The sequence below is a fragment of the Dermacentor variabilis genome, chromosome 5, assembly GCF_050947875.1.
Source record: "Dermacentor variabilis isolate Ectoservices chromosome 5, ASM5094787v1, whole genome shotgun sequence".
Taxonomy (NCBI): Eukaryota; Metazoa; Arthropoda; class Arachnida; order Ixodida; family Ixodidae; genus Dermacentor; species Dermacentor variabilis.
Window position 1 is genome coordinate 81840005 of NC_134572.1, and position 26986 is coordinate 81866990.

A 26986-nucleotide genomic window follows, 5' to 3' on the forward strand; every position below is an offset into this window, starting at 1 on the left:
GTGGGTTCGGTTTTCGCCGTTGGCAAATTATGTTTTCGTGAACTTCCATTTTATTTTACCGTATGTCTACATTATAAATAAACGTAACAATTAATTTCTCTGATGCTTTCTTTAGTTTTCGCTTACACCTTCGAGCAAGCGCTGAGTTCCTGGGCCATCTTGAGCTAAGACGCGTCCTCTGCCCGTGGAATAGCGCTACGTATGCATCTCGCGCAGTGAAGGCAGTTTGTGTTTCCCTAGAGCAACTTGTCTCATTGAGACACTCCAGTGAAAGTGTGAGTGTCTGTGTTTTGTTGAGTGGTGTGTTTTGCGCATGTTCTGTATCTGTGTTGTGAACTGTACCCACCTGGGGTAGAATGCTAGGGATGCCGCCAGGCACACTTCTCCAGGATTCCTCAAAGAGCCTATTTCTCTCTCTTCCTCTCCGTCACTGTCTTCATTGTCTTTTATGCGAAGCATATTACTAGAGCTCAATTCAGCTCCTCAGGCGCGGCGGTGTCACCTTCAATACCACGTGACGTCACGACAGAGGAGAAACGGGGCTCCAACTCGCGCGTCGCTCGCGGCGTCGCGGCGGTATATAAGCAGCTGCGCTTGTTTCTAGGTGGCTTTGGCTCAACTCTTGCAAGATGGGCTGGGTGGGAATCGAACCAGGGTCTCCGGAGTGTGAGACGGAGACGCTACCACTGAGCCACGAGTACGATGCTTCAAAGCGGTACAAAAGCGCCTCTGCTGAATGCGGTGTTGCCTTAGAAACGAGCTGTTTCTAAGGCTCAGGCGTGCGTCGCTTGCTCAGGCGCGCATTTCGTTGCCGCGCCGAACGCTGCGTTGCTCGACGCTCACCGCATCCAATGCGGGGCGCGTAGTCGCTGCGCCGTAGCCCATTGTCTTACACCCCTTGGCGGGTCGACGGGAACGCTGTCGCGTTCCACTCTTGAAGGCGAAGCAGAGTAACGCATGAGTTGTTTCTTCGTCTAGCCGAACCAAATATAGCCAAGCAACAGCAGTTCACCAGGCTAAACAGTGGTTCAACAACTAAAATAAAGGCTAGTATGCTTCGCATCCTGGGCTTAACCTTAGCTAAGCCACAGCCATTTTTTTTTTTATAGTTGTCACCAACAAACAATCGATCCACTCCAATCATCTTAATGTTGACGCTAGCTACCTCTAGTCATCTACAACCGACCGAATGAATAAATAAGCAATGCTCAAGTAAGGTCTTCCATTGAACGCCGCAGTGCACTACTCATTAACAGTTGTCACTTTGCGTCCCTGCAAGCGGGCAAATTGATCCTAAGTGGTGATCCATGTTATCGGTGACATGACGAAATTTTTAGTTTTGCGGCGCGTCAGCAGCGTGGAATCCTCAAGATATGTGTACCTTTGCAACAAAAGACACAGGAGGAATTGTGATCACCCAGGATTGATGTGCAGAGACGTCGGTTTTTAGGCAAAAAAAAAAAAAAAAAGAGATATCGGCACTGGCCACAAACAACACCGGCAAATACAAATCGAACGTTTCACGAGTCGGCCCTCCAGGTACAGTCGTTCTCACGAAGGTCAATAGTGCGAAACTAGGGTTAGGATCGAGGTCGGTTGCACACCTGCACGGGCACGGGAAAGGTGAGCGTTGTGGAGCTCTTGCGTCTCGCCTCGGCACAGCCCAGCGACTGACGCTTGTATTCGCGTAGCTTGGCCAGGAACTCCTCGCCGCTGGACAGGCCCGTCACGTCGGCATAGTGCAGGCCACAGTAGATCTTGTTTTGGAAGCGGTGCGCCGCCTGCCAGCTGGAGCCCGCCAGGCGCAGGCCACACGTCTCGCACACGAGGCAGTCCTCGTGGAAGGTGTCGCCGCCGCCTTCCCAGTCCGGCAGAGGACCGCCCGTGGCTGTGGCGGCGCTGCTCCGCCGCCGCTGAGGAGTCACCACGGGCTGGCTGGGACGGCGGCTCCGGCATCCCCTGTCCTGCGAGGCAGGAGATTGAGGCACGCGTTGAGTGTGATTCTAAAGGTAGGAACTTCGCGCCGCGTGGCAGGCAGGCACAAACGCAAAACAGAGGAGGACGCGAGCTTAACATCAGCAGCAGCTTGTGCAGCTCCGGACACTCTCCGCAAGCAACCATAGTTTCAGGAAAAGAGAGACAGGCGTAACAGCACTACTAGCATTACCGATGGTCTGCACAAAAGACGCCGCGCGTCCCTCGAACGGTTGGCTGGTGGGAACGTACGTGTCTGCAGATTTTATATATATATATATATATATATATATATATATATATATATATATATATATATATATATAGTACGCGTGTCAATATACAGGGTGTTTCAGCGAAAACTTTCGAAAGTTCGTAAAGGTTGCCTGTGGCAGACAGCACAAATCTAGTTCATGGGGTGCTCTACTCGAAGCGGTGGACACTATTGCACGAAAATTGAAATGCATAAGCGACTAATTAACAACAATTCCCTAACTAACTTTTCAACTCATTACCTTATGGCACATATTGCAATTTAAAAATTCTAGCCGTGGAGTTCGCAAAGGGGATCCACTTGGAATGAATTCTCATGATGGCACCAGTTTCGAGATATTAATTCCCGGACTTTGCGGAGAAATGCATTGGCGTTCTAGTAACTGTTGTGCTTGAATGCACAAAACTCTACATAAAGTTGTATAAAGCATTTGATATTTAGCAGCGCTCGTCCTTGCATACTGGAACCAGCACGGCACAAACACAACCGGTGCAGTTTCCAGTGCGAACTAGCGAATTGCAGCGAGAACCAGCGCCTGTGCAGCACAAACCAGTGCGCCCCAGCGTCATGGCAGGGGAACCAGCGTCTCGTCCAGAGTGACCCAGCTCTTATCTAGCTTTCTCACTGGCGTCCAAGTGAGTCCCAGCAAGCGCCAGCGTCCCCAGTGCAATCCAGTGACAAAAAAAAAAAAAAACGCGCTTGTTTCCCACTGGAAGGCACTGTAAGACGCTGGTTTTTGGAATAGGGGTTCCGAGCATAGATTTCCTAATAAAAACCCTAGAGGGATATGTGACGCTAGCGTCTAAGGGGGCTCTCATGAGCGTTGCCTCAACCCAACGTTACTAGACTAGGTTCAGTTGTCAAACTCTCCGTAGGCGCCGTACATCGCAGGTGCCCCCTTGTCTTGGTTTGCCGCCAGAGGGCGGGAGCACCGCAGGTAGATCTACGTGGGCGCAGCATTGCGTTGGCGAAGGGGCTTGAGTCCTCAGACTTCGCAACTTACGTACTCAGCAAGTGTTTTCACCGATGCGACTTTAAATGTTTGCATAGTCTCGCGTTTAGGAGATTAACTAAAAAACACTTTACGTAGCTGTGAAAATGCTGCTGCGCTGCCCCAGAGTGCGCTGTGGAGTCCTTAGTCCAGGGCCGCAGCAGCCCCGGCCGCCCACTGCGCTCTATATTAATCAGCTGTTGCTGATGAGTAGCTGCAAGTAGCTGATTAGTAGTTGTAATCAGCTGTTGCTGCTTACTACTAATTAATTATTAATGCGAACGCACGGTATGACTCATGAGGCGATGTTAGCGCGAACACACGATGGTCCAAAAAAGTCACGGGAGCCCAAGCGAACCAATCGAGGAAGTTCACGACGCCAGTCAAGGTAGAGTGAATTAGGCGAAGTTAATTATGGCACAGTTAATTAAAATAGAGTTAAGGCACTCGAACCCACGGTCGTTGGTGAGAGTTGAGGCCTCGACCTTTGGTACATAAATAGATGAACTAATTTATGAATGACTGAATTAAGACGTATACTAACAATTATTGGATAATTATTAATTAATTAATAATGAATTACCTACGCATTACCTAACTAGGCGGATTTATAACAATTTGATTATCTCAAGGCTACGGCAAACAACATTACCTTCGTTGTGACCAGCTACGCGGCATTCGCATATTTTAAAACTGACTGAAGTTAGCTGGGACACACGGTATATACACACTCTCAGCACTTCATTTCGGTATAAAAAAATGAAGCTAGCACTATTTCTTTCATCAGAGCACCGCATTCACAAGTGCAATGTTGAAACCTGCGTGAGCTTTGCTCCCTTGGGAGCAGACTTGCACATTCAAAGTAGGTTATCGTTGCAGGAACGGAGCATAACTATGCATGCGCGTTCCCAAATACAATTGGATGATACGGCCCGTAAGCTCTTCAAAACGCACACGGCATTTAAAACGCATAAGAGTGTCGCAAAAATGCACCGAGGCTGCAGCAAAACACGCATGTATACAACACGCCAAAAGACAAAAACAACGGACAGTGCTTCGTCGCCCTGTCCGCGCCGTGCTGACCGAGCAAAGTGCGACAGCAGCGCCACGAGATGCGAGGATCGGTGGTGGGTCCACGCCGTCGCGGGAGTTTGAAAACTGAACCTAGTCTAGTAACGTTGGCCTCAACCTGAATGTATGGTGGCCCCCCTCTAGCCACCATACTGCATGGGAATGATGGCAAGTACAGGCTTCGGATTGACTTCGATCTTTAGACTAGTGGCGTTTGCTATGCGGCGCAGTAAACGAAGCTATACTCAAATATTGTCGCGTAAAATCTAATTTTATTTCTGCAGTATGTTATATAATGTACAACACGCTACATAAGCTTTGTATGACTTTGAGATGGAAACACGGTTTACTATATAGAGTTTCGCACTACGTTACCTAGAGGGAAATCTGGCGCTGCTGCGCTGTGGTAGGCATGGGAATGCCGGTATATTGTAACTTCGGATTGGCATCGTTCTCGGAGAGGCAGGACACCTTGAAGACACCTGCCTTATAGACGTCGCTATTAGAAATGACAAATAAGGCTTCCGAGTATTAGAAGTTCAGTGATATTATGAACAAACATTAGAAAGAAGTCGGAAGCAATCATTTTTGTATCTTGTTTGGGCATAATTAGCGTATGTGATGCCTTCCTGTACAAAGAGGGGGGGGGGATCTCATTTTGTTCTCGCGACTTGCCCGGCTGTTCTCGTTTGAGTGCCCGGTTGATGACCCTGGCTCCTGGCTCAAGGTAACTTGAAGGTCACCGACAACGGGTGCTAAAGCATTCCATGCTTAATACAGCACGGACAGCAAACACAGATATTTGAACTCGGGAGGCTAGCGGGCTTTTCTCAGGCCTGTGTTCCGCAAAGAAGTCTAAAGGTCCGACATTGTGCTTTAAGCAGCATCGGCGATTCCCATAAATTAAGGGAACACTTAGCAGACGAAGTGCATATGGATCTACGAAGCTCTGAGTGAGTAATGCAACAGAGAAGGAAAAGAGAAAGAGGAGCAAGAACGCCGACTTGAAAAAAAAAAGAGCAGAAGAAGAAAACGAAGTTGGAGGAATGGAGCCGCGATCGACCGAACTCACACTGTATTATGACAAGCGCTACAACCAGTTCTTCTTCGCGGGTGCGCACCATCCCGAGCGCGGTCCCACCACCATGCCGATCGTGCAAGTGGTCCAGCAGGAGTCCTCGACGAACCTACAACCCATCCTTGTGTCTTCCGACGACAAACGTCCGCGGCGTCCCAAGGGTGCGCGGGTCAACTGGGCAGAGAGTGTTAAGAGCCAAAGCGGACGGAGTTGGCGTTGCGACACCTGCATCTCCGCCGCGGTCTGCATAGCGCTGTTCCTAGCCGTAGGCCTTGGACTAATGGTCTTCATCCCGATGAAGTTGTTCGCCAAAGACGCGGCTCCAACGGCCGACGAGGACGGGACGACTGCCACAGTCGACCAATCTCTGTCTGCGTACCTTCCGCCATCGAACCGCGAACGGCGGTCTACACTCGGCACCGACTACGTGAGCTCCCCGGAACCGTTTGGGATGAGCATGCCAGCTGGCGACCAAAGTTACAACAGAGTTGCCGCTCAGCACGCCGCGGCGCTCGGCGGCCCCGGAACTGGAAAGAAGACCATCGTCAACGTTTGCTTGCTTGACATTGCGATCATGCAGTCTGGAGCAGCGGCCGAGGAATCTCACTCGAATCTCTCACGAGCCACCTCGTGCAACCTCATTGTGGAATGTCGTTACTACATCGACAAAGAAGCGATGCGTTTGCGCACAAGTTCGCGGTCTATTACAGGCATCCATCGTCATCGATTCAGACAAGTGGAGCAAGTGGCAGCGAGCGAAAGTCGCGTCTCCGTGCTTCTATGCGTTTCCCTCGACAACGAAGACCTCCGGAAATTGGCGGCGGATAATGCGCGGCAGCTTACCAGATTGCTCCACGACGTCGCGATTGAACTACGCGCAGCAAAGTACGAGGGTATCTGCCTCCGATTATCCGCAGCGCCTGCCGAGGTGAGAGGCTACTTCTTGAACACGATTCAGACCATGGCGGACAGGCTGTCTGAGGGCAATTACTCTCTATCGCTCCTTTTACCTTACGGACCTCCAGGTCGAATGAACTCCCACGAGATCACGCGACTGGTCGCAGCGCTCGGCAGGCCGCACGCGGTACTGTTCTACCCGACACCTACGCTGTTTAGGAACCAGGCCAAGTGGCCTTCGCCGAAGGAAATAGCCTTTTTACCGTCGAAGGCCAGCGCAAATGTGTGCTACCTGCTTCCGGCCGCCGCACGCGGTGTGACGCTCCAAGGGATCTGTGACGTGCGTAAGGTGCAGCGTATCAAGAATCTATACGTGTTGAAAACGGTGTTAGAAGGGTGCCGCTTATGGAATCGCTCTTGGACCGCGGTGATTGACGCTTACAACACGTACGCGTGTAATGCGAACGCGGGAATTATTTTCCAGACAGCTGAACAGGCAACGAGATTCCGCGAAGACGTTGTGCGCTACGCTCATGCGACGTGCATCGGAGATAGTGACACCGAATTTGACTCATTTCCTGCTGTCTGCGAATAAATGTAAGATAACGACGACGCCATCCTAATTTACCACCTGCTGCAGCTATATGACAAAGCGCGTGGCGCTACTGACAAATTTGTGGCTTGAGCCCCTTTTATCAAGTGTACTTCACGTTCAGAACTTCCCGTTCTCTCAGGGCCAATTTAGTCTGGCTTCCTTTTATAAAAACTTGCGAGTTGTGAAATATGGCCTAAATCTGTGCTCGACCAGGGCCAATATTGTGCAAACGCGTTACTTTCTGACTCACGACAGCCCCAGGTCTTCTGTTACTTTCATGAATTGAGCGAAGATGTCGATTGAGTTCAAAAAGCTCAGCTTACATATCAAGCACAAAGTAGTTGAAATAAAGAAAGGGAATTATAGATGTATCTTTTATCTGCGAAATCATTGCATATACATAGTGTTTGACTCTACTTGCTCAAACGCTATTAAATTACGGGGTTTTACGTGCCAAAACCCCTTTCTGATTATGAGGCATGCCGTAGTGGAGGACTCCATAAATTTTGATCACCTGGGGTTCTTTATCGTGCACCTAAATCTAGCACTGATGATATACAGACGTTAATAATGTAGGTTTAATAAGTGGAGAAAGCATTCTGACGTTCCCATTGCAAACGAATACCAATTTCAGAATGGAACGCTCCCGCTGTCGTGGGAGCGACCAAACGGCTGAAAAGATGAACGCAGCCTTATTGTTTCCCACAAAAATTAGAGAAAAGGTACCGTCGATATAAGTGTTTTTGTGAAATCCTAGAGAGCCGCTGAATGAGAGCGCTTGAAGCATAGACATGTATATTTTGATATGACAAAGCTTGGACTTGCAATTCTAAGAAAAAATGCTTCTTATTTTGCAACATTACAGACACCAGGGCTCTATTTTGGTGCCAATGCCTCCCTCCGTACTCGCCTACTACCAAAAAAAAAAAAAAAAACAAAGGCGAGATTGAGCGGAAAATGTGCGTATTTTTCCTCTAGGATATTGATGACACCACTAAAAGGCATAAATATCACAACGAATTAATGTAGGTTATAGTGACTACACACATGCACACAAACAAAGCGATCGAAGAAGCAAAGAAGAAACGTTACTGCTTGTTCGTATCATCAGTAATTAAGAGGAAACTTTAGCTCGGGTGTTCCTATCTAAATACATGTAAAAGGATAATTCTTCTTTATCAGCAACCGCTGCACCAAATTTGACGAGGTTTGTTGCATTTAAGAGAAAAACTTAAAATCTAGTGACTGTTGGTTTCCAATTGTTGATTGTCTTGTTAATTATTTATTAAAAATTGGCAAGAATGGAAAACTTTCAGGAAGCGAAACTATCAAGTTTACAACTCTCAAAGTCAGCAAGGAAAAATTACATAACAATTCTGTGAATTGCATGTAATATCACATCTGAAGCGGACAAAATTGATATGTTATACATGAATCTCAAAAAAAAAAAATCTGTACATGGAAATACAGCTTTTGCAAAACCCTCGTACACAACGTAACAAATTCACGTAAGATATAAATTGACATATGGAATATGTCCGCTTTGAATGAACTTACGGATGCCATTTACAGAACCGCGATATCTGTTTTTGATGCAGAGCTATTAATTTATAATCTTTCTGCTATTTTTTTCAAACTTTCGAACTTTTGAACAATATTCTCACAAAGTTAGGCCCTAAAATCGAAATTACGCTTCCTACAGTCACTAGGATTAAACCTTTTCTCTCAAATGCAACAAATTTCATTAATATCGGTCCAGGCGTTAACTCGGAAAAGCGTTTTTGCGTTTTATACGTATTCGAATAGGCCGCGTCGGAGTTCGGTCCGAGCTAAAGCTTCCTCTTAAGGGTAGAATTAAATGAGATTATAGAGATGTTCCTTTTAAAACGTTTCAGTTTTCAAAGCTCCAAATTTCCCAATTTGAGGAAAGGTTCGCTGATCTTAAGGTGGCGACTATCGCGAAAGCCTTTTTTTTTTTTTCGACCCGACACGCGTATTTATTAAGCGGTTCACTCGTACCGATGCCTGAAGCATCCGTACCTAAAGAAGGCTTCGCGTGCAAATACTCTTGATACTTTCGCAATACCCATCGATCAGAGTCATCGATCAGCAGTCAAATCCTTCCCATAGGCAACGCTGGAAATATGGAGCTGCAGGCTGTACAACCTGCAGGCTGCAGGTTGTACATCGGCTTATAATCTTTGCACATCCGTGTGTTTCTTCTCTTTGTCTTAGACCCTCGTTTTAGATGCAGCCTCAAGAACGCTAAGGACTCATCGCCGGCTCTTTCCTCGAGGTTTTGTGCGACACGTAGCCGCTAGGCGTTGGCCCGTAAATAATCGCATTGAGCGTCCCGGCGGGCGGAATAGAAGTAACGAGTCGTGAGGTACATAATATCCGTGGCGGAGGCTCCAGCGATGGTTCCTGTTCCGAGAGCAGCGCCAAGAGCGAGAGCTTTTGAGGATCGATGCCCGACTCGGGGTGGCTGGCGACGTTGTGAGATCCGAAGGAAACCATAAAGGGATCTCTCTTTGGTCGATCCTTCTTTGGCAGCATTGCAAGGAGCGCAACTTTTTTATGACTCTCAGTGAAAGACGAGGCGATAAGCCGACGGCGCTACCTCGAAAAGATGGCTCGAAGAGAAAGACGACGTGAAAAAAAAAAAAAAAAGGAAGGAAGGGAAGAGCAAGAACCGCGCCGATGTCTTGGTTCTCGAAATGTAACTCTAGTGCTTCTCGACTTGTTCTTGTTTTCGTTTTTTGTTGTTGTGGCTTTGAGAACTTAAGCTTTACTTCCCGCCCAATGTTCGAGGTCGTTGACAAAGATCGAGCAGAAAGGGATATCATAAATTCCATGCCGGGAAACATGTATGTGCCTGCAGGTGGTTTGATTTTGCAACGCACACAGAATGTTCGGTCAGTGCAGATTACCAAACCACAAGGTCACTTGAAAGCCGGAGTGAAAGGCTTTGTTGGCTTCTTATGATATGACTAATAAAAATCGGGCCCCTCGGTTAACCCCCTTTCTTCTCATTTGTTACATGGAAGAAGTATTATAAAGTAAGTAAGAAAGGAAGAGTTTCATTATTTGCGTTCGTAAATGATGTTTGCTGTTGGCAGGTCTCCTTGGCTAATATGTCTGTCGTCGCGATTGACCGGCACATTGTTCAAACGACGAGTTCTAGCATAAAAATTTTTCTCTGAATGTGAGCTCTGAAGTCAAAAAAGAAACTATGCTACCCTCGAAACTCAGATATGATCAATCAATCATAGTGTGATAAAAACCAGTATATTACGTTTTATCGTTCAACTAAAGGTAATAGGAGAAAATGGTAAACTAAAGCAGTTTTACCGCTGAAAACAGACCTATGGCGCAGTTTTGTTTTAGAGTATACGGTACACCAGTATTGCGTCATTTCCGCAGGCATGTTGTGAACGAGGTTTGCCGGACATAGCAATAGGAAAACTAGTAATTATTCTGACGCGTTTCGTGGCTTAATTCCATCAGTAAGTAGTTGCGGCTTCGCAATATTCTGTAAAAACGTTCCTGCCAGTTTTCCGGCCTGTCACACAGTTTCTTTAGCGGAACGCTCGTTCTAGAAGGACGCGTCAGATTGTAATTTTCTTAAACTTATTCGCAAGGGTTAATAGCGTGCAATATTTTCATCGCGTTTGTGGTGCACTCTTCAAAAGGCAAATTGGCAAAAAAAGATTTATGATTTTCTTCTTTGTTTGCCTTAGAGAACCACTACGTACACAGTATATTAGGCTGAAAAGTGTGGCACTTTCTGGTAAGCGGAGATGTTGTACGCCATCCAGATCGATTGGCACAAGTGGTAGGGACCTAAATTGGCCCATCCAGCTTATGTGGTCCGGCAGAATGGAAATAATTTGGAACAAATTAGTTCTGCGTGGAGCAGCGTGTCATTAAGTAGAGAGCAAGCGGTAACGTATTTCTTACATTTTTCTTATGCTTCCATTGATTGGGGACATCTTTATCATCTGCAGAACCAGCCGTGTTTTCAGGGGTCGCAATAACTCTTTTTCAGTTCTGTGCAGCAGAGCACAACCTGAGAATGCGTGAGCGAGAACTGTCCTTTTCACTTCGACAAAACGTTCTCGAATTTCTGAACATTTTAGTCAACGAATTGTTTTCTTATTCAATAATTCTTCTAACTCGCCACCTTATTTATAGTGCAGAAGAAGGGTTCGGCACAATTCAGGCAAGTAGAACATGACCGAAAAATAACAAAAGTTCAAGTAGTCTTGGTTCGTGTGACAGTCGCAGATAATGTATATCAGATATATTAGTGCGTATATCGTGCATATACGTATCCTAAATTACGGGCAGCAGATAACGAACAAACTGGGAGGTTAGTTGCTTTATCCTTTCTGTTAAAAAGGAAACGAATGCTCAATCATCAGCACACTGATTGTGTCTGCTGCGTTGATGTCGTTCATTTGACGCCGTTTCGCGGTTGTTGTGCCGACATGCTATAGTATGCCAACTGCTGTTTACTAGAAGTTAATAGTAAAGCGTTTAATAGTAAGAGTGTGGTTATTTCCCTAGAAAATATTGAACTTACCGAATAAGTGGCGCGCAATTCATACTACCTCTTTATAGTCACAATTAAGAGTACTTACGAGCAATGACATTTGTGGGCTCGGCCCCAGGGTCGTTCTGCTGCTTCATTTGTATCATCAACCATATTACCTTCCTTTCGCCGAAACTCTCCGTAGCGCTGCACGGAAATAAGCAGACCTGTATGTACAAACGTTCCTCGGCAGGAGCAAGGCAATCGTCAGGATTATGGCGTGCATTCCTCTTGTCGAGACTCTGGCAAGGACCGGCACGCTCATCTATCGGCCCAAACTCTTTCCCAGGCACGATACGGCACTTAGGAGGCGCGGGATGGCAGGCAATGAGACGAGCAAGACGATCTATCTACCGGGCGGGATCTCTTACCGGTTATGGACAATAGCTGTAGCTCAGTCGGAGGTGACTGATAAAGGAACTAATGGCTTCGAGAGAAATATTGGGCTCATCTAGCGCGAGTTCGTCGTGCAAGAGCAGTATGTAGTGCGCTTCTGACAGTTACGGCCAAAATATGTGTATTTTGACTTTGAACTTATTGAGAAGACGTAGCACTTCGTCGCCTGAGGGCTTTAATTTATGCTGAAGTCGGTGTGTCTGTCAATTTTCTTCTATAGTGTCACACATTCGAAGCAATCAGGAAGCTTCTGAATATGCCTCAGACGCATTGCAGCTACGAAGGCATACTCGCGTATTGTGTTCTTATTTTCTTTTCTAATTTTGCCACGTGTTCTTATCGGAGTCGTTCGCAGGCTATTGCAGATGGCTTCTCTCAGCAAGAAATAGCTGCGAAAGTTGGTTGATTTGATTCGTGGGATTTATCCTCCCAAGGCAACTCTGGGGAAATGAGCGACACCGAAGTGGAGGGCTCCGGACGAAATTTCACCACCTGGCGTTCTTTAACACATGCTAAAATCTCAGTGCACGATTTTTTTTTGCATTTAGCCACCATCACAATTGGACCCGCGAATTTGTGCTCAGCAGCAGAACACTATAGCTACTGCGTCACCTACTGCTTAGAAAATACCCACTGCATTAGGTTAGTGCCGTTTCCGATACAGTTGCGTTTATTTAACTTTAGTCATAAAATGTGACATATCCAAGGACTCTTGCTGAACATAGGTGGTTTGAATGATTTAAGTGCAGGCTATTTATAGAAACGTAATGCGCTGGACAGTATAAAAATCCAAGCTCTTACTGCCACGTTTCTGTACCTTCAATTACAATTGCTAAGATTTTCTTAGACAACAAGCCACGTTTCACAAATACTGAAATGATGGAGAAGATTCGAGTTAACGTTATAGGATGGCCTAATTAAAGATGAACGTTCGTGAGTGGTCACAGCGTACTTTGAAACATCAAGGTGTGAATTATTCTGCAACAGGTCAAAAAAAGTGCGAAATGTGGCATTCATGCGCAGGCTATCATCGAGTCTTAGTGACTAAGGAGGAACGCAGTATAAAGGTTGCGAACTGGAACAATGTTGCTGATAGAGTACTGGTGTTAAGAAGCGTTCACGCAAAAAATGCTAGCCGAATATTCAGTTGCGTCATAAGCATTAAACGGCGCTATATGCCAATAACACCCTAAGGGTGCGCCTTCAGTTCTAAAGATGGCTCAACCGCATTAATATCCTTTATGCGGCAGAGCACGCTTTACAGGCGTTCATGGTAGGTCATTGCATTTTCATAGTCGGCGGTCAAGCCAATTACACGAATGGCTGTCTACAGTCCAGATAACGGCACTTACCTGCGAATAGTTGCTATCAAAGTGGTACTTTGTATTTAGGAGCGCTTCAGTTACACGCCATAAGTGCATTTACTCACAGCGCACTACCTAAGAGATCATCAGACAATTATTCCTTCCTAATGACGTGGGACGTCGTTGTGAGGCGCCTTTCTTCAAGACAATTAATTGTAGAGCCCTTCCGCAAACCCGCACGCACGCAGGCAAAAAAAATAATACAAAAGGGAAGAAAGAAGTGGTTTCTGGCATGTTAGAGCGGATTCACATGCAATGTTGATATATGAATTCAGTCATACCAACTCACCGAGCTATATTTAATTTTTGCATTGCATCTCTTGTGTACAGAGCTAGGCATTTGTGAAAACCTTACTTCTAATTTAATTACTTTACTGCACGTGTTGCAATTTAAGAATTAGGCCCAAGTCAGACCATAACAGTACGTTAGCATTTCGTTGCTTCTTCCCCGCCACCTTGTCTTTCGCGTTGTTTAAATATTTTGACAACTTCATATCGCCCAGCTGTCATACCTTATATATGAAGCGCAGAAAGAAAGCCCACGCACAAATCAGCTGCCTGTTGCCGTTCGAAATGGGAAAAAGAAAGCTCGATCAAAAACACGTTTTGCGCTCTGCCTCGGAAGTAGCGGTGGCCCCTGAGGTTATGTTGTTCGCTCGTTTCACCGCCGCGAACATGTCGTGTCTCGTTGCTTCTGCCGCATTCTAGCCGAGGACCGAAGCGGCGTCTTTCGCATCAGCAAATTTTCCGCGCGATGAGACCTTGTCGTCTCGGTGGTGGCGACGGCGGCGGGAATCCCCGTTGCCAGTCGAGGACTCACGCCGCCCGCACATGATGCATCTCCGTCCTCTGTATGCGGTGGAGCGTGTGTGGCCAGATCAGTTTCTCTTTTCGCCGCCTGCGTGGTAGAATGCCTGCGCGTCTGGGATGGCTACGCACGTGATACGGCAGCTTCGAGCATGGCCTGCGGCAGCTTGTGTATCTGGTGCGCTCGTGCGTTCACTGCGAAAACACGCCTATCTGGCTTACACTCAGCCGCCGCTCTGTTATGATAGCGTAACTTACTTGACGTTCATTCTAGCTACGCATATTGTTTGTTTACCTCCCTTCCTTCTTTATCGTTGGTAGCTACCGAAGGAGCTGGAGAGATCATTTGTTTGCGATAATGTCAGATAGTTCATTCCAAGCAGCTACTACAATATAGGTTATTACTCTAGTAGAGAAGACGGAGGAGCAAATCAAGTAGCGAATGATAATGATGCGGAGGCAAAGAGGGAATGTGCATGCACACAATACAGCGACCCTGATGAAGCCGCATGTCAACGATAATTCTCTCGATCGAATGCACATGTTTCCACTTGTGATCCTTAAAAAAAAAACATTTTTCAAACCGGAGGCATTTTATACTCCAAGTGCCACGATTGCCCCAGACATTTCCTGTTTTCACCGAATCTGCCTCATTTTACGACACTGCATAAAGTAGGGACGAAGGATAGACAACGCTTCTATTTCCTCTTCGTCGTGCCCTCTACATTGTCCTGATGTTCATCATGCTAATTTGATTTCTTATTTCTGAGGTCAGGGCATGGGATAACTCAGTTTTTTTTTCATGCCTCGCACTGCGAAAGCGTGAAGCTGTTCGAGGCTACATGGCATCACTGTTGGTGCCAGCAAACCGGATGTGCTCAACTCGGCGATGTATATTTATTTTTAGTACACGCTGCTACAGGTGTCGTGTAGTGACGTACAGTTTTTGCCCGATTTTAAAGACAGTGAAAAAAGAACATGTAAAAAGGAATTCGGACTTCATTTCAGACCTACATTCACGCCACTTCCTTTTCCTGTGCTCCCACAGCAAGTAGGCGGTGGGCAAGGTGGATCTTAACTATTCAAAATGCGCACGGCGACTGATACGGAGACTAACAAACAGCAAACCACATCCAAAGCGCTGGCTGGTTTTGTCTTTCTTTGTCTCTGTCTCATTCGCTCTGCGCCCTTCTAATAGCTATGAACCAACTCGTCCAAATGAAAGTTTTACTGGATCTTGACTTTGATGAATAAATATTGCTACAATGAGGCATCACATCGAGTGGTCGAACCTCACGAAAACAAACGCGTATTAAGGTTTTGTTGCGTGGAGAAAAGTGGAAGGCATATAGAGAAAAAGCTATCTATTGTGCCACCAGTAGCTTAAAAGCAACTAAAAGTCAAGGCCCGTGTACTGGCCGGGTAAGAGTTCACTTAAAACGAAGACAATTGAGGATGACGTGAATAATAATAAATATAGTGACAGTCACTTTAGCGTACGCCAAAGAGGGTGAAGCTGATAGCCTGCGCGCTCAAGAGACATTCATTAAATTGCTTGACATTCTCTTTCGAATACGTTGTTACCTCTTCTTGTTTTCCCCCACCAGAGGTCGTGGGTTCGAGTGTCTTAAATGACACTACCTTAGTTAACTTCGCCCTAATTAACACCGAAGGTTGTGGCTACGACTCCCACCCAAGGTGGTGGGTTCGGGTGTCCTAATTTACTGTATATTAATTAACTGTATCTTAATTAACTTCGCGTTAACTCCATACGTCGTGGGTTCTACTTCTACATACGCTCGAGTTTTCGACTCCCAGCGAAGGTCGCGGGATTGAGTGCCTGAATTAATTTTATCTTTTAACCTTACTTTTTTTTTGGCATGATGAGCGGCATGGGAGCCAGTTTTCGAGCTTTTGCGAGCCAGGAGGCAGGTTTTCGGAAGGATGCTATCTCATTGATCGTGCAGAAACTTGCTAAGCGTGTAAAATTAGGAGCGCCTGCAAGAATGAATTATCCAGAATCTGCCGACAAGAAGAAAAAAGTAGTGGTAATTGCATATCTGCATAAAATATCACACAGCCTCGGGAATGCAGCAGGCAGGTTTGATGTAAAGGTCCTTCCTTCTGACCCTAAACAGATGACCGAAATTTGCAGCAATATTGATAGAAAGTTGGCGCAGGCTGCCTCCACTCGTGCTGGGAAAGGCTGCACTGTTAAGCCCACGTCCCCGCCTTTGAACTGTAGAATAGGAGTGGTTTACGACATTGGATTTTCCCGCCGCCACGTCTATATCGGTCAAAGAGGTGGATGTCTCAACATTAAATTGTCTGAGCATAGGCGCTCGCTAGCGGGTAAGGCCTACTCACATGTCGCGTGAGTCACATGTCACATGTCACATATCTCTGATCATGGGTGCACTTCAATCTAGGAAGACACCACAATGCTTCCCGCGCATAGCAATCAGACTACGAAGGGGATATTGAGGTCTACTATATCAGGAAAAAAAAAAGGATCGCGTTGTGTACGCACGTCATCATTAAATTAGTATGACAGCGAATTTGATTTTTTAAACCGCCTCATAGTGTAACATTAGATTACAGGGTTTTGCATTTTTTGCCGGTGCACTGATAATGACGTCATCGACGGGAGAGAACGCGGGTATGGGTTGTTGTGCATAAGTTTGTGTGTGCCTTCTAATAAAGTTAATTGTGAGTTCAGCGCTGTCCTGAGTGTTTCCTGCCTTTTGTCTTCGTCGTCTTGCGAAGCCCCTTCAAGATGTTCATACTGGACTACACTTGGCACAGAACAAGAATACTAGGCTACATAAAAATTTGCTCAGGACTCTAAAGATAACGCTAAGAGGAACACAGATATAGTTACAGTCTCAAGCGAAGCGTGACGCATAACAATTGTAAGGAAACTTCACGCCGCAAGACGAAACGAGAAAGTTTGTGCAGATCCCGCACACTGCGGGAATCCACATTGTGCGAAGCGTTTCGCAGGCAGCTGGTTATGCAACATTGTTTGGGGTTCCTTCAAGCGTGACCAGGATGACCAATGTGTCTGTGTAAATTCAGTATTTACGTATGGAACGCGAGTACAGTGAACTAAAATTAACGCGAGGGTGCGTGTGTTTGACGAAAGCCACAACACGACGAATGCGGTAACGACGATTGCGTGATTTCTTCGAACGATAGAATTCATGTGAACAATCGGCATGTGTGTACGAGATGGTTAAGTAAAGTAAAGTAAGGTAAGTAAAGTAAGGTTAAGTAAAGCAGAAACTAAACGCTCACTGAGGCCAGCGCGTGGTATCACTTGGAGAACACAAATGGCTGCCTTCACAGCGAAACTGTAGCATAACCTGTTGCCTGCGTCCTTTTATAGCCATTCGGACGAGTGGCGTGGTGCATCGTCCGCCTTGGCCAAGCCGTGATGGTGTTGCCATAGTGAAATTTGGTGCAGCGTTGTCGTACTCGGACACTATGTGCAGCAGGAAAGAGCAGGGCTCGGTACTTGATTAAGCCGCCTGGTAACGCTGAGAAGGGCTGTGAAAGTCCGTTACGAGCTTTCTGAGGTACTAGGAGGCACCGCGTTGCTGTCCGGTGTTCGTAAACAAACGCTCCCGGGAAACTTCCCTCTCAATCGCTACCACCCCGCAGTTCTGCTGCTGAGATGCCGGGATCTTCCTACGCCTACCGCCTTGCTTGAGCACAGGTAGCACGCGAGAAACAGAGGCAAGAGTGGGAACACGAAACTGTAATGATGATGTAACGGCAATCCCGACATTACGAAGACGAGCGTTAGCCGTCGGCCCAAGTTAGTGGACAACTTGGTCCACTGGATTGGCATGAGTGCATCCCGTGGTAATAACGTAATCTCGAGCATGTCCTTGGTTAACGTCCCTACCTTTCCCTCTGCGCTTCTCTCTCATGACATTGCTTATAACCATGTCATGACACGCATATCCAAGATATATCCACTGTTAAAGAAACACATTCCATGTCATTCAATTCACTAATGTCATGTCGTCTCATTTACTAGATTGATGTCATGACATGCATCTCATCTCGTCCATTGGTAAATCTTCTTCTTGGGCGGGTTGGCTGATAAGCATTGAAGCCATTGTAGCGCAGAAAAACACGGACAAAGAAGAGGGCAGGATAGCCTCCGTGGTGCCCTGTCCTCTTCTCTGTCCATGTTTCTCTGCTTTACAATGGCTTCAGTGCATCTCATCCTTTCCATGAAATTGTCGTTTATGTCAGGTCCCTTTTTAACACGTTGTGTATCAGGTCCATAACATGAATGAGACGACAGGACATGGCTCAGATGAATGACATGGCATGAATATCACCACGTGATTGTCATGAATCACATAAATAACATGAGGTGGTGGCGTCGTGGGCGTTTCTTTAACTGTATATGTATCAGGATATGTGTGACGAGACATGTGTACATGACATGCTCATGCATGTCATGGATTGCATTCATAGCTTGCATTCTATGTCATTGATGCAATGCAATTTACGACATGTCATCTATATTCTGATATATGTCGGCTTTAAGAAATGACCACGACGGCATGATGTCATTCATACCATTTATATTTTGGCATACGGGCCATGAGAAGTATTTCATATGGTTGATCTCACGACGTGGAATTAATGTTGTGTATGCATGCGTCATCTCCCCCATCTCTCCCGCAATGTCTATTCTGATATATATCCAGTTGAAGAAACGACCGGGACGGGATGAGGGCGCAGGGCGCTAGATAGATGGATACACTCACAGCGCCTGAAGTTAGCCAAGAATGCTTCGCATTGAAAGAGAGAGGTGACACTTACGGCCGACGCGCCGTCGCCGGGCGACCTTGCCTCCTGGGGTGAACGGCAGTTCCTGGTGATCGCCGATGCGAGGGAGGACGAGACCGATGTAAGGCAGGCCGCTGAGTCCGACTTTGAGGAAGTGTTGTCTCCCGTTGAGGCGAGCAGCGCCACGCGGTCTTCCTCGTCCTCCTCCTCTTCGTCCTCTTCCGCCGGCTCGTCGTCTTGCGGCTCGGTGTCGCTGTCCGGCTGTTGTGGCCAGGTGCCCCATGTCTGGTGGCTGAGGATGGGCAGCTGGCACACGAAGCACAGGGAAGACATGCACCGCGCGCCGCCGTCACCGGCGCCCCGCGCTGCGCCCGCGCCACGCGCGCCACCACGTGGTCATCGCCGCTGGCTTCGATTTCGTTCTGCTCGGGCTCGCTTCACTTTGCCAGCACTGTGGGTGGCAGACGGGCGACTGAGGCGCGCGGTTGGTGCCTCTCGGTATGTCGATTCAGCTGGGGCTCTCTGAACGCTCCTTAAGAACTGGGAAGTCTCCGAGCGAGGGTTCCGACTTTTTGTCTAACCGAAGTCACGCGAAGTTGCTTCCCGAGCCCGGTCAGCCTGCAAGAACGTGTCAAAAACGAAAGTGAATATATAAGTGAATCTGCAGAGTCGACTAATACAACGAAAAGAACACTGCGGTAAGGCAGAGTTAGGCAAGGGCGAGGGAGAAAAGGGAAGGCAGGGCACGGTTGCACTTGGTTCGTTACGCTGCACTGATGGAGGGGCACAATGAGCATGCATTGCAAGGTAACCTTGCTGCATAAAAAGTAACATCAGTTGTCTGGCGAAGTGGACATTCGAAGAATAAGAGTTAATCCGTTAATGTACGGTTTGCGACGAACTGATTCACTTACATCAGAGGAGAAAGAACCATGTGGTAACCACGTCAAAGGCGTGGTATAAAGTCACGTCAAGGATACGTCAGTGAAATCACGCCCTAGAAAACCACTCCACTAACTAAATTATAAGGAAATGCACTGGTCGCTCGCGCTTCTGTTGTGTGATAACACCAAAATTTTACTGCAGAGACAGATTCTGTTTTGTGCGCTTGAGTCTGTTGACGAGAAAGCACTTCTAAATACGAGTTGTGTATATATAAGCAGACAGCCGGCCGTCCTCCAGAACGCCTGTTTTACTCTAACTTCTTTCCCTCTCCCACTCCGCTATTCTGTGCACTTCATTCTTACACTTAGGTTTGCTATTGGTGTAACGGTATGGTGGGTCGCAGCAATAGTTATTTTTTTATTAGCATAATCTTCTAGCTACCTAACCGCATGCGACAGTAGCGTATTAACTGTTGTCGGAAGAGCCATTGTTCCCATCAACTTTTTTTAAGCGCACGTTCGTGAGTAGGTAAGTTAACTTCTAGAAGCACAAGATTTTCCGAAATTTGATCACAGGCAAACATGTTTATAGAGTGGGGCCCTACTTCTTTTGAATCATTTGCCATTTTCCTTTCTCTCTTTCTTGCGTTACAAGTGACTGCAATTAATGAATTACTTGTCACCCACCGCGGTGGCTTAGCAGCTATGGTGCTGCGCTGCTAAGCACGAGGTCATAGGACCAAATCGCGGCTGCGGCGGCTACATTTCGATCGGAGCGGAATGCAAAAACACTCGTGTCCCGGGAATTGGGGGCACGTTAAAGATACCTTGGTTGTTAAAATTAATCCAGGGTCTCGCACTATGGCTTGCCTCATAATTAAATCGTGGTTGTCGCACGTAAAGCACCAGAATTCAATTAAGTTACTGTTTGAAAAAAAAGGACAATACTTATGAGCATGTGCATTGTCCATTAATGCGTTTTCTTTATGTGGGAAGGTTCTTTTCCTAAATTAAGGCTGTTTTTACTTGAACATACAAGAGCAACCTCTGCAAAGCTGCTTTATCACGAAGGATTTGCCTGAGGAGGATAAAAGCCTTGGGTTGTGGGTGTGTTAATTTAAGCATAAGAAATGCGCTGATTTTCTCGGGAACGGTTTTTGTGTGATAAGACAGTAACGTACGCCAGGCAACAGAGGAAAATAAGGCAGCTGAGTTGTTGGCTTATGGGAACACATCATAATCAGTACTTAATATGAATGCTAAAAAAATGAGAACATCGAGGAGAGTCAAGTGCTCTTAGCAGATCAATGATCCCGACATCCAACACAGTGAACATAAAAGATACTCCGAAAGAATAATTCATGACTGAATGCGCTACACAAGAAAGGTGAAACTCCAAGGAATACCATCGAAGGCGAGTAAATCCTTTGCACGAGCAGTGAGCGCATTTTGCAATGATAAGCAATCACTCACACTGAAGCTGGAAACAACTGTATACCGTTACACATTCTATTGCCAAGTCAAGCCGGAGATTTTATCGAGAATCTTATGTTCCGCTTGAACAGTCTTCTTAAAATAGCATTCCTCTTTCTTGGAAAGCTGCTTTAGAAAAGCGTGCCTCTATTGAAAAGAAATTCACAACAAGGAACTTTTTTTTTTAACTGGCCATGATGCAACCTCATATTTCATGCGAACTTTTCTCGCATCTGTATGCGTGCATTTCTGAGGAACCTAACAGGTTTTCTCTTACTCTGAGTAGCGTTGAAAAATAAATGCGAGGATACGAGGCCAGAGAACGAAGCGCTTAAAAGGGCGAGCAGCTTCTTTCTTTCCCTCATTGCCTTTAGCCTTATCATTTATCCGAACCAGCTCTCCGGTTTCACCATTACCTTCCATATACTCATTCCCTCAGGTTCAGAGGGAATGCCGAAAACATTTTTCATGATTCAAAAAAGAAAAAAGCGTAAGTTGAAACGAGCCAAACAAACAAAGAACCACGTGTGAGGCGAAGAAAGAACGCCTGTGGTGTTCGTCTCTCGACGCTCGCATCGCCGGTGTTCAACAACATTGCTCTTCCTCTCATCTTGGCGAGTTTCGTGCCTTCACGCACAATTCCCAGCGCGAGCGAACGCGCGACACCAGGGAGGAATACAGGAAGTAAAATAAGAAGGTGGGGCACAGCTAATGCAACGCAGGGCTATGCCATTCTCCGGTAGGCCGCACGCTTTGTTTACCCATGGGTAGCGCCGATAGCGGATGAGCACGCGTGCGAAGGTTAACGCGCAAGGTTTCGGTGATCCTCTCTTCGTTCGCATCCTGCAACTCAATCACCGCAGACGAGTTTTTCTCTTTGTGTCTGGCGAACAGCGAACGAGTGAGTAAAAGAAAAAAAATCATATGAGGCACGAACTTGGCAAACGCAGCTATACCTACTCGCTCATGGAATCCAGGTGAGCGGTATGCTTTGGCATTGGGGATGCTGGCGCGGATGTAAGGTTAGAGGCAGAAGGTTTAGTGCGGGTGGAGCCATCTGGGACAAAGCGTGGTCTCGTGACGATGGGGAGGTACAGTAAAGAAGGTCGGCAAGTGGTTTGCCTAAAAAAGTGATTCTAACCAGCCTCGATGCTGCTCAGCCCTGCGAGGTTTGAAGACGCTAGCGAGCGAAGCGCTGTCCTGGCCTATCAGTGCATGCGAAGGGCGCCGAAAATAGCTGCGGCTATGTGCGCTGGAGAGTTCGCTTAGCGCTGTCGGAGGCAGCATTGATCCCTACTCGTTTGGGAGAAGGCCGGCCGGAGCATACACGAGCACTGTCAGTGTTGTTAGCTCGCGTGAAATACTAAGAAACATGTTAACGAGAGTCCGCCTAATTATATTACACAGCATTACGGTAGTGAAATTTGAACAAAATAGACGGGTCAGAGGAAGACGGGAACCTTAAAGCGACACCACAGAAAAGCAGTAAGCCATGGTATATTGATAAATTGTTCGTCTATATATTTATCATCGTTTTATATGTGCCGATATACCTATGATTTCGCAGAATGGGAAATTGCCAACGAAGGTGCCGCTGCTACTCTGTATTTAGGATTGAAAATGCACCAGACCGAATTCAAAGATTCACAAATATTCAGAGAAATTTTTGTGTGCCAATTTGCAGTCTATGATAGCCATTCCACAAAAAAAAACAAAACAAGCCTCACTGAGCAAATAAAAACGAGTAACACTAAGCTATTTAATTTGGAAGTGCGAGCTAGATGTCAGTTTTGGTTAAACATCAGAACAAATATTCAAGAAGCGATAAAAATTGGGTGACAAAGCAAAGGCCCCGGACGTAGCGTCAAGCATACATGACCTGCATGTCCTGCCATTAAGGCCTTTGGGCCACGTCTGTCACTCTAGGAGGCTATGACGTAAGCTGTCAAGCACTCTTCCAAAGTGCTTAACACCGTGTCCACGAGTTTGCAAATTGAGGAAAACAGAATATGCATATAAGGGGCAGGCGCATCAGTAGCGGCTCTATAGAGGTCATCAGAGAGGTGGGGAAATGTGTCCTCGAAGTCTACGGTGGAGAGGATGATACGTATTACCATAAGGGCAATGTGTAAGCGTTGGTTCGAGCACAGGAAGCGTGCCAGGGAAAACGACGCGAGGCTAGCGTATACAGATCGCCCCCACCCTGGTGACAAGTACTGCACGCCTGTGAAGGCTGTGATGGAGGCGGATGGCGCCAGGCACCTGCACAAGAATGGGCAGTCCGCTGAGGAAGATAAATTGCACAAGAGGCCGTTATAGAATCCGGGCCACGCCACGAGTGCCCGTGGCTGGACAATGGCGTTCCGGCGCGAAACGCTCCCCAGTGCGAGCCACACAGAGAGGTTCGAGGGTAAGTGATGAAGTGGACGCGAAGCGCTCGGTGAGGAACGGGTGGAAATGAAAGCCGAGAGGGAGGGAGGGACTGCGTGTAGGTCGGTGTTGTGGGCGTTAGATGAGAGAATAACGGCCACCGATAGCCCCTGATCGTGCAAGGTCCGAAATGAGATTTCCCCCTTTTCGTCTTACGTCCTTTTGTAAAGGGTCCACGGTGGTGCTCATTGAATAGAAAATTGGACGGGTGAATCCAGTAGACATGGGGGGGGGGGGGAGGGAATGGTGGATGATGGAAAATGAGAGTGAAGCGAGATATTTTGAGAAAGTTACGTTTCTCTTTGCTTACTTGAAATCAACGGTCCATGAAATCTACGGCCTGTGGAGCTAGGAAAAGCGAAGAATCCGTCGAGCAATGAAACTAAACATAATGTTGATGCCGAATTATGTTGCGTCTGTTCAGTGTGGTATAGAAAGACTGGAACTCAATAGAGGGGCACCGAAACTATGCGGAGTGATAACAGTTTCTTTTTTTTTCTTACAGACCACTTTATCGTTTTCATAGCAGTTCTTTCACTAGTTAATTCTCTTCATTTTAAGACTTATCATTCTCCTTTCAGTGGAATATGAGCTGAGTTCGCGGAGGTGCGCCTAGAAGATAAACAAGCAGCTGTTGAATGCTTTGCCCCACACGTTTGAACAAGGCTAAGCTCCTAAGCACAATACCCCTTTATTGGGTGGGTGCGTTTATAATAATGACTGCCCTTCCTTTATGTATTCCACGTGGCTGCAGCAACGTTTTCGCTTACTCTGATGGCAGAAGGTCCGTATTTTGATAGCTTGTTATTCGCAGCCACACCGAACACACAAATACAAGTCTGTATTGAAACAAAGAGAAGCGTTAATTTTCTTCACCTTGGTCGTCATCTGTACCGCACTATGGGATGATCGCATGGCGGGGACCTATAGCATGCAAATCTTCGAGCCAAAACAGAAAAGCCATGTGTGAACCTTGCAGCGGTGACACTTCTGATGCATTCAAGCTGGCAATTGCACTTACATTATTCATAGACACCGAGAATGAGTGGGAGGTTGTTCTGAGGGCACACGAAGAACCATCGCTAACTAGAATTTCATTCTCATCAAGATAATTGGAAACTCGAAAGTTGTTTCTGACCAATATGTAAACTTAAAGAAAGAAAAAGAAATGCCATAACGCAAGATGGCTACACTTGTCCAGTAACACACACACACACGCGCGCGCACGCACGCCGAGAAGAGAAGAGCCATCCGACGCCGATCCGAAAGAGCTTACCGACGGAGCGGAAGTTTGGAAGCATACAGAAACGCTCAGAAAATACACAATGTAATGCGCAGACGAATGGAAAGCTTAGGCAAACGGCGCTGGCGCGATTTCTGCGGCACGCTGTCTCCTCACACGTCTGTCCCACGAATTTTTCTTGTAATTCATTCTTTAAGCGGACCTGTAACACAAAGCTTCCCATTTCGTGCTCTCGCTGTAGCCCGGGACACGTGTGAAATAATAGTTGCAGATGAATTTTGTGAGCTTATTTCCAGATCTGCTTTTTCATCCCAATGTGCAGAATTTGATATTTCAGTAGAGTTGGCTAAGCGAAAAATTACTGCTTGCTACTGGGCCCAACATCCTCAATTAGATCACACTTTCACATTAAGCGAGCTCCAATGTGCAATTGCATCATGTCGCCAAAAGTCCGCTGCTGGGCCGGACGGCATTACGTACAATATGCTAAGAAACCTCGGACCGACAGGTACAAATGCGCTCTTAGACATCTATAATAACTTATGGATAGAGGAAACTGTACCTGACTCTTGGAAAGTCGCTCGGATCATACCAATTTTAAAACCTGGTAAGACGCCCTTGTGCCTTGAATCCTTCCGCGCCATTAGTTTGACAAGTTGTTTATGCAAAGTAATGGAGAAAATGATTGACGCGCGACTTCAATGGTGGTGTAATGAAACGAATGTGTTGTCCAACTACTTAGTAGGTTTTAGAAAACATAGATGCACAATGGATGCAATATTAGATATAGTAACCTGTGTGGAGCACGAGCATGCATGTGGAAACATGACTATAGCAGTATTCCTAGACATCAAGAGGGCATTTGACACTGTTAGTCACGTTCATGTTTTGCTAAGCATGTTGGAACTTGGTCTGTCTGGCAGGTCCTTGCGATGGATTTCTGAATTTCTATCAGGTCGCAAAATATTTGTTCAGACGGGTGAAGGAAAGAGTGCTGAACATCTCGTCAAACAGGGAGTACCACAGGGAAGCGTACTCAGCCCCTTCCTTTTTAACTGCGTCATGGCTGATTTAACACGAAGACTGCCATCACAGTTAAAGTTTTCTCTGTATGCAGATGATGTGTGTATTTGGACATCTGGATCTAATGCTCAACTACTCCAGATGGCATTGCAAGACGGCATAAATATCATCAACCAATTTTTGAGAGAAAGAGGAATGGTACTATCACACGCAAAGACTGCTGTATTGCCCTTCACTCGGAGGCAGTTAAAAAATTTCACTCTTAATCTGGAAGGACACCCTCTAATGATTGTCACACAGCATCGATGTCTTGGCGTAATACTTGATAGGCAGCTATCCTGGGCACCCCACTTAAAAAAACTGGAAAACGAGGTCAATGCCACAGTGACTGTACTTCGCAGACTTGCAGGCACATCATGGGGCGGATCAGTATCGTCCATGCTGACTGTTTACAATGCATTAATACGACAAAAAATTGCATATTCCGCGCCCATCTTACACGGACTTTCCCACACGTCAGAAGAGAGACTTCAAAGACTTTTAGCTAGAGGACTACGCCTATGTCTAGGAGTTCCACGAGCGACTTCGAGTTCTCTTGTAATAGCTGAGGCTCGCCAATCACCATTTCCAGTTATGCGAACTACAGAAACATGCCGGCATTATTTCCGTCTTCAAACCCAGCATAAAAACCACCCATTGGCTCTAGACATAATGAAACGAGATAGAAGTTATGTTCATATAGAAATTCAAAAAAATCTTCACATATTGCCAGGAAATGAATTTTGGAACTCAGACATCGAATATCCTCCATGGCTGCTTACAGTTCCAAAAATCGAATTGTCAGTAGAAGGAATATTCAGCAAAAGAGACATGTTCATTCAAGCTGCTCAACAACTCGCACTATACCAGATATATATGCGGTATTCAGGATACACACACGTCTATACAGACGGCTCCAGTACAGCAACCTCTTCAACTTCATCATTCATTATACCGCACCTCAACAAACAAGAATCATTTAAGTTATCTCGTGCGACTTCGTCCACAACGGCTGAACTGTTCGCAATCCTATGTGCGGTA

The 26986-nt window shown here is 46.5% G+C and overlaps 1 protein-coding gene across 2 annotated transcripts in view; it reads right to left on the reverse strand.

The window, feature by feature from the left end:
- rsh (Rap GTPase activating protein radish) overlaps window positions 1-26986 on the reverse strand; it is a 224214-nt gene that overhangs the window by 145198 nt on the left and 52030 nt on the right. For both annotated transcript variants that reach the window (XM_075692977.1, XM_075692976.1), the window contains exons 2-3: window positions 18887-19471; window positions 1605-1964 (exon numbers count right to left, since the gene is read on the reverse strand). In XM_075692977.1, coding sequence (XP_075549092.1) covers window positions 1605-1964; window positions 18887-19186 — 660 coding nt within the window. In that variant the 5' untranslated portion in view covers window positions 19187-19471. The remainder of the gene's footprint in view (window positions 1-1604; window positions 1965-18886; window positions 19472-26986) is intronic.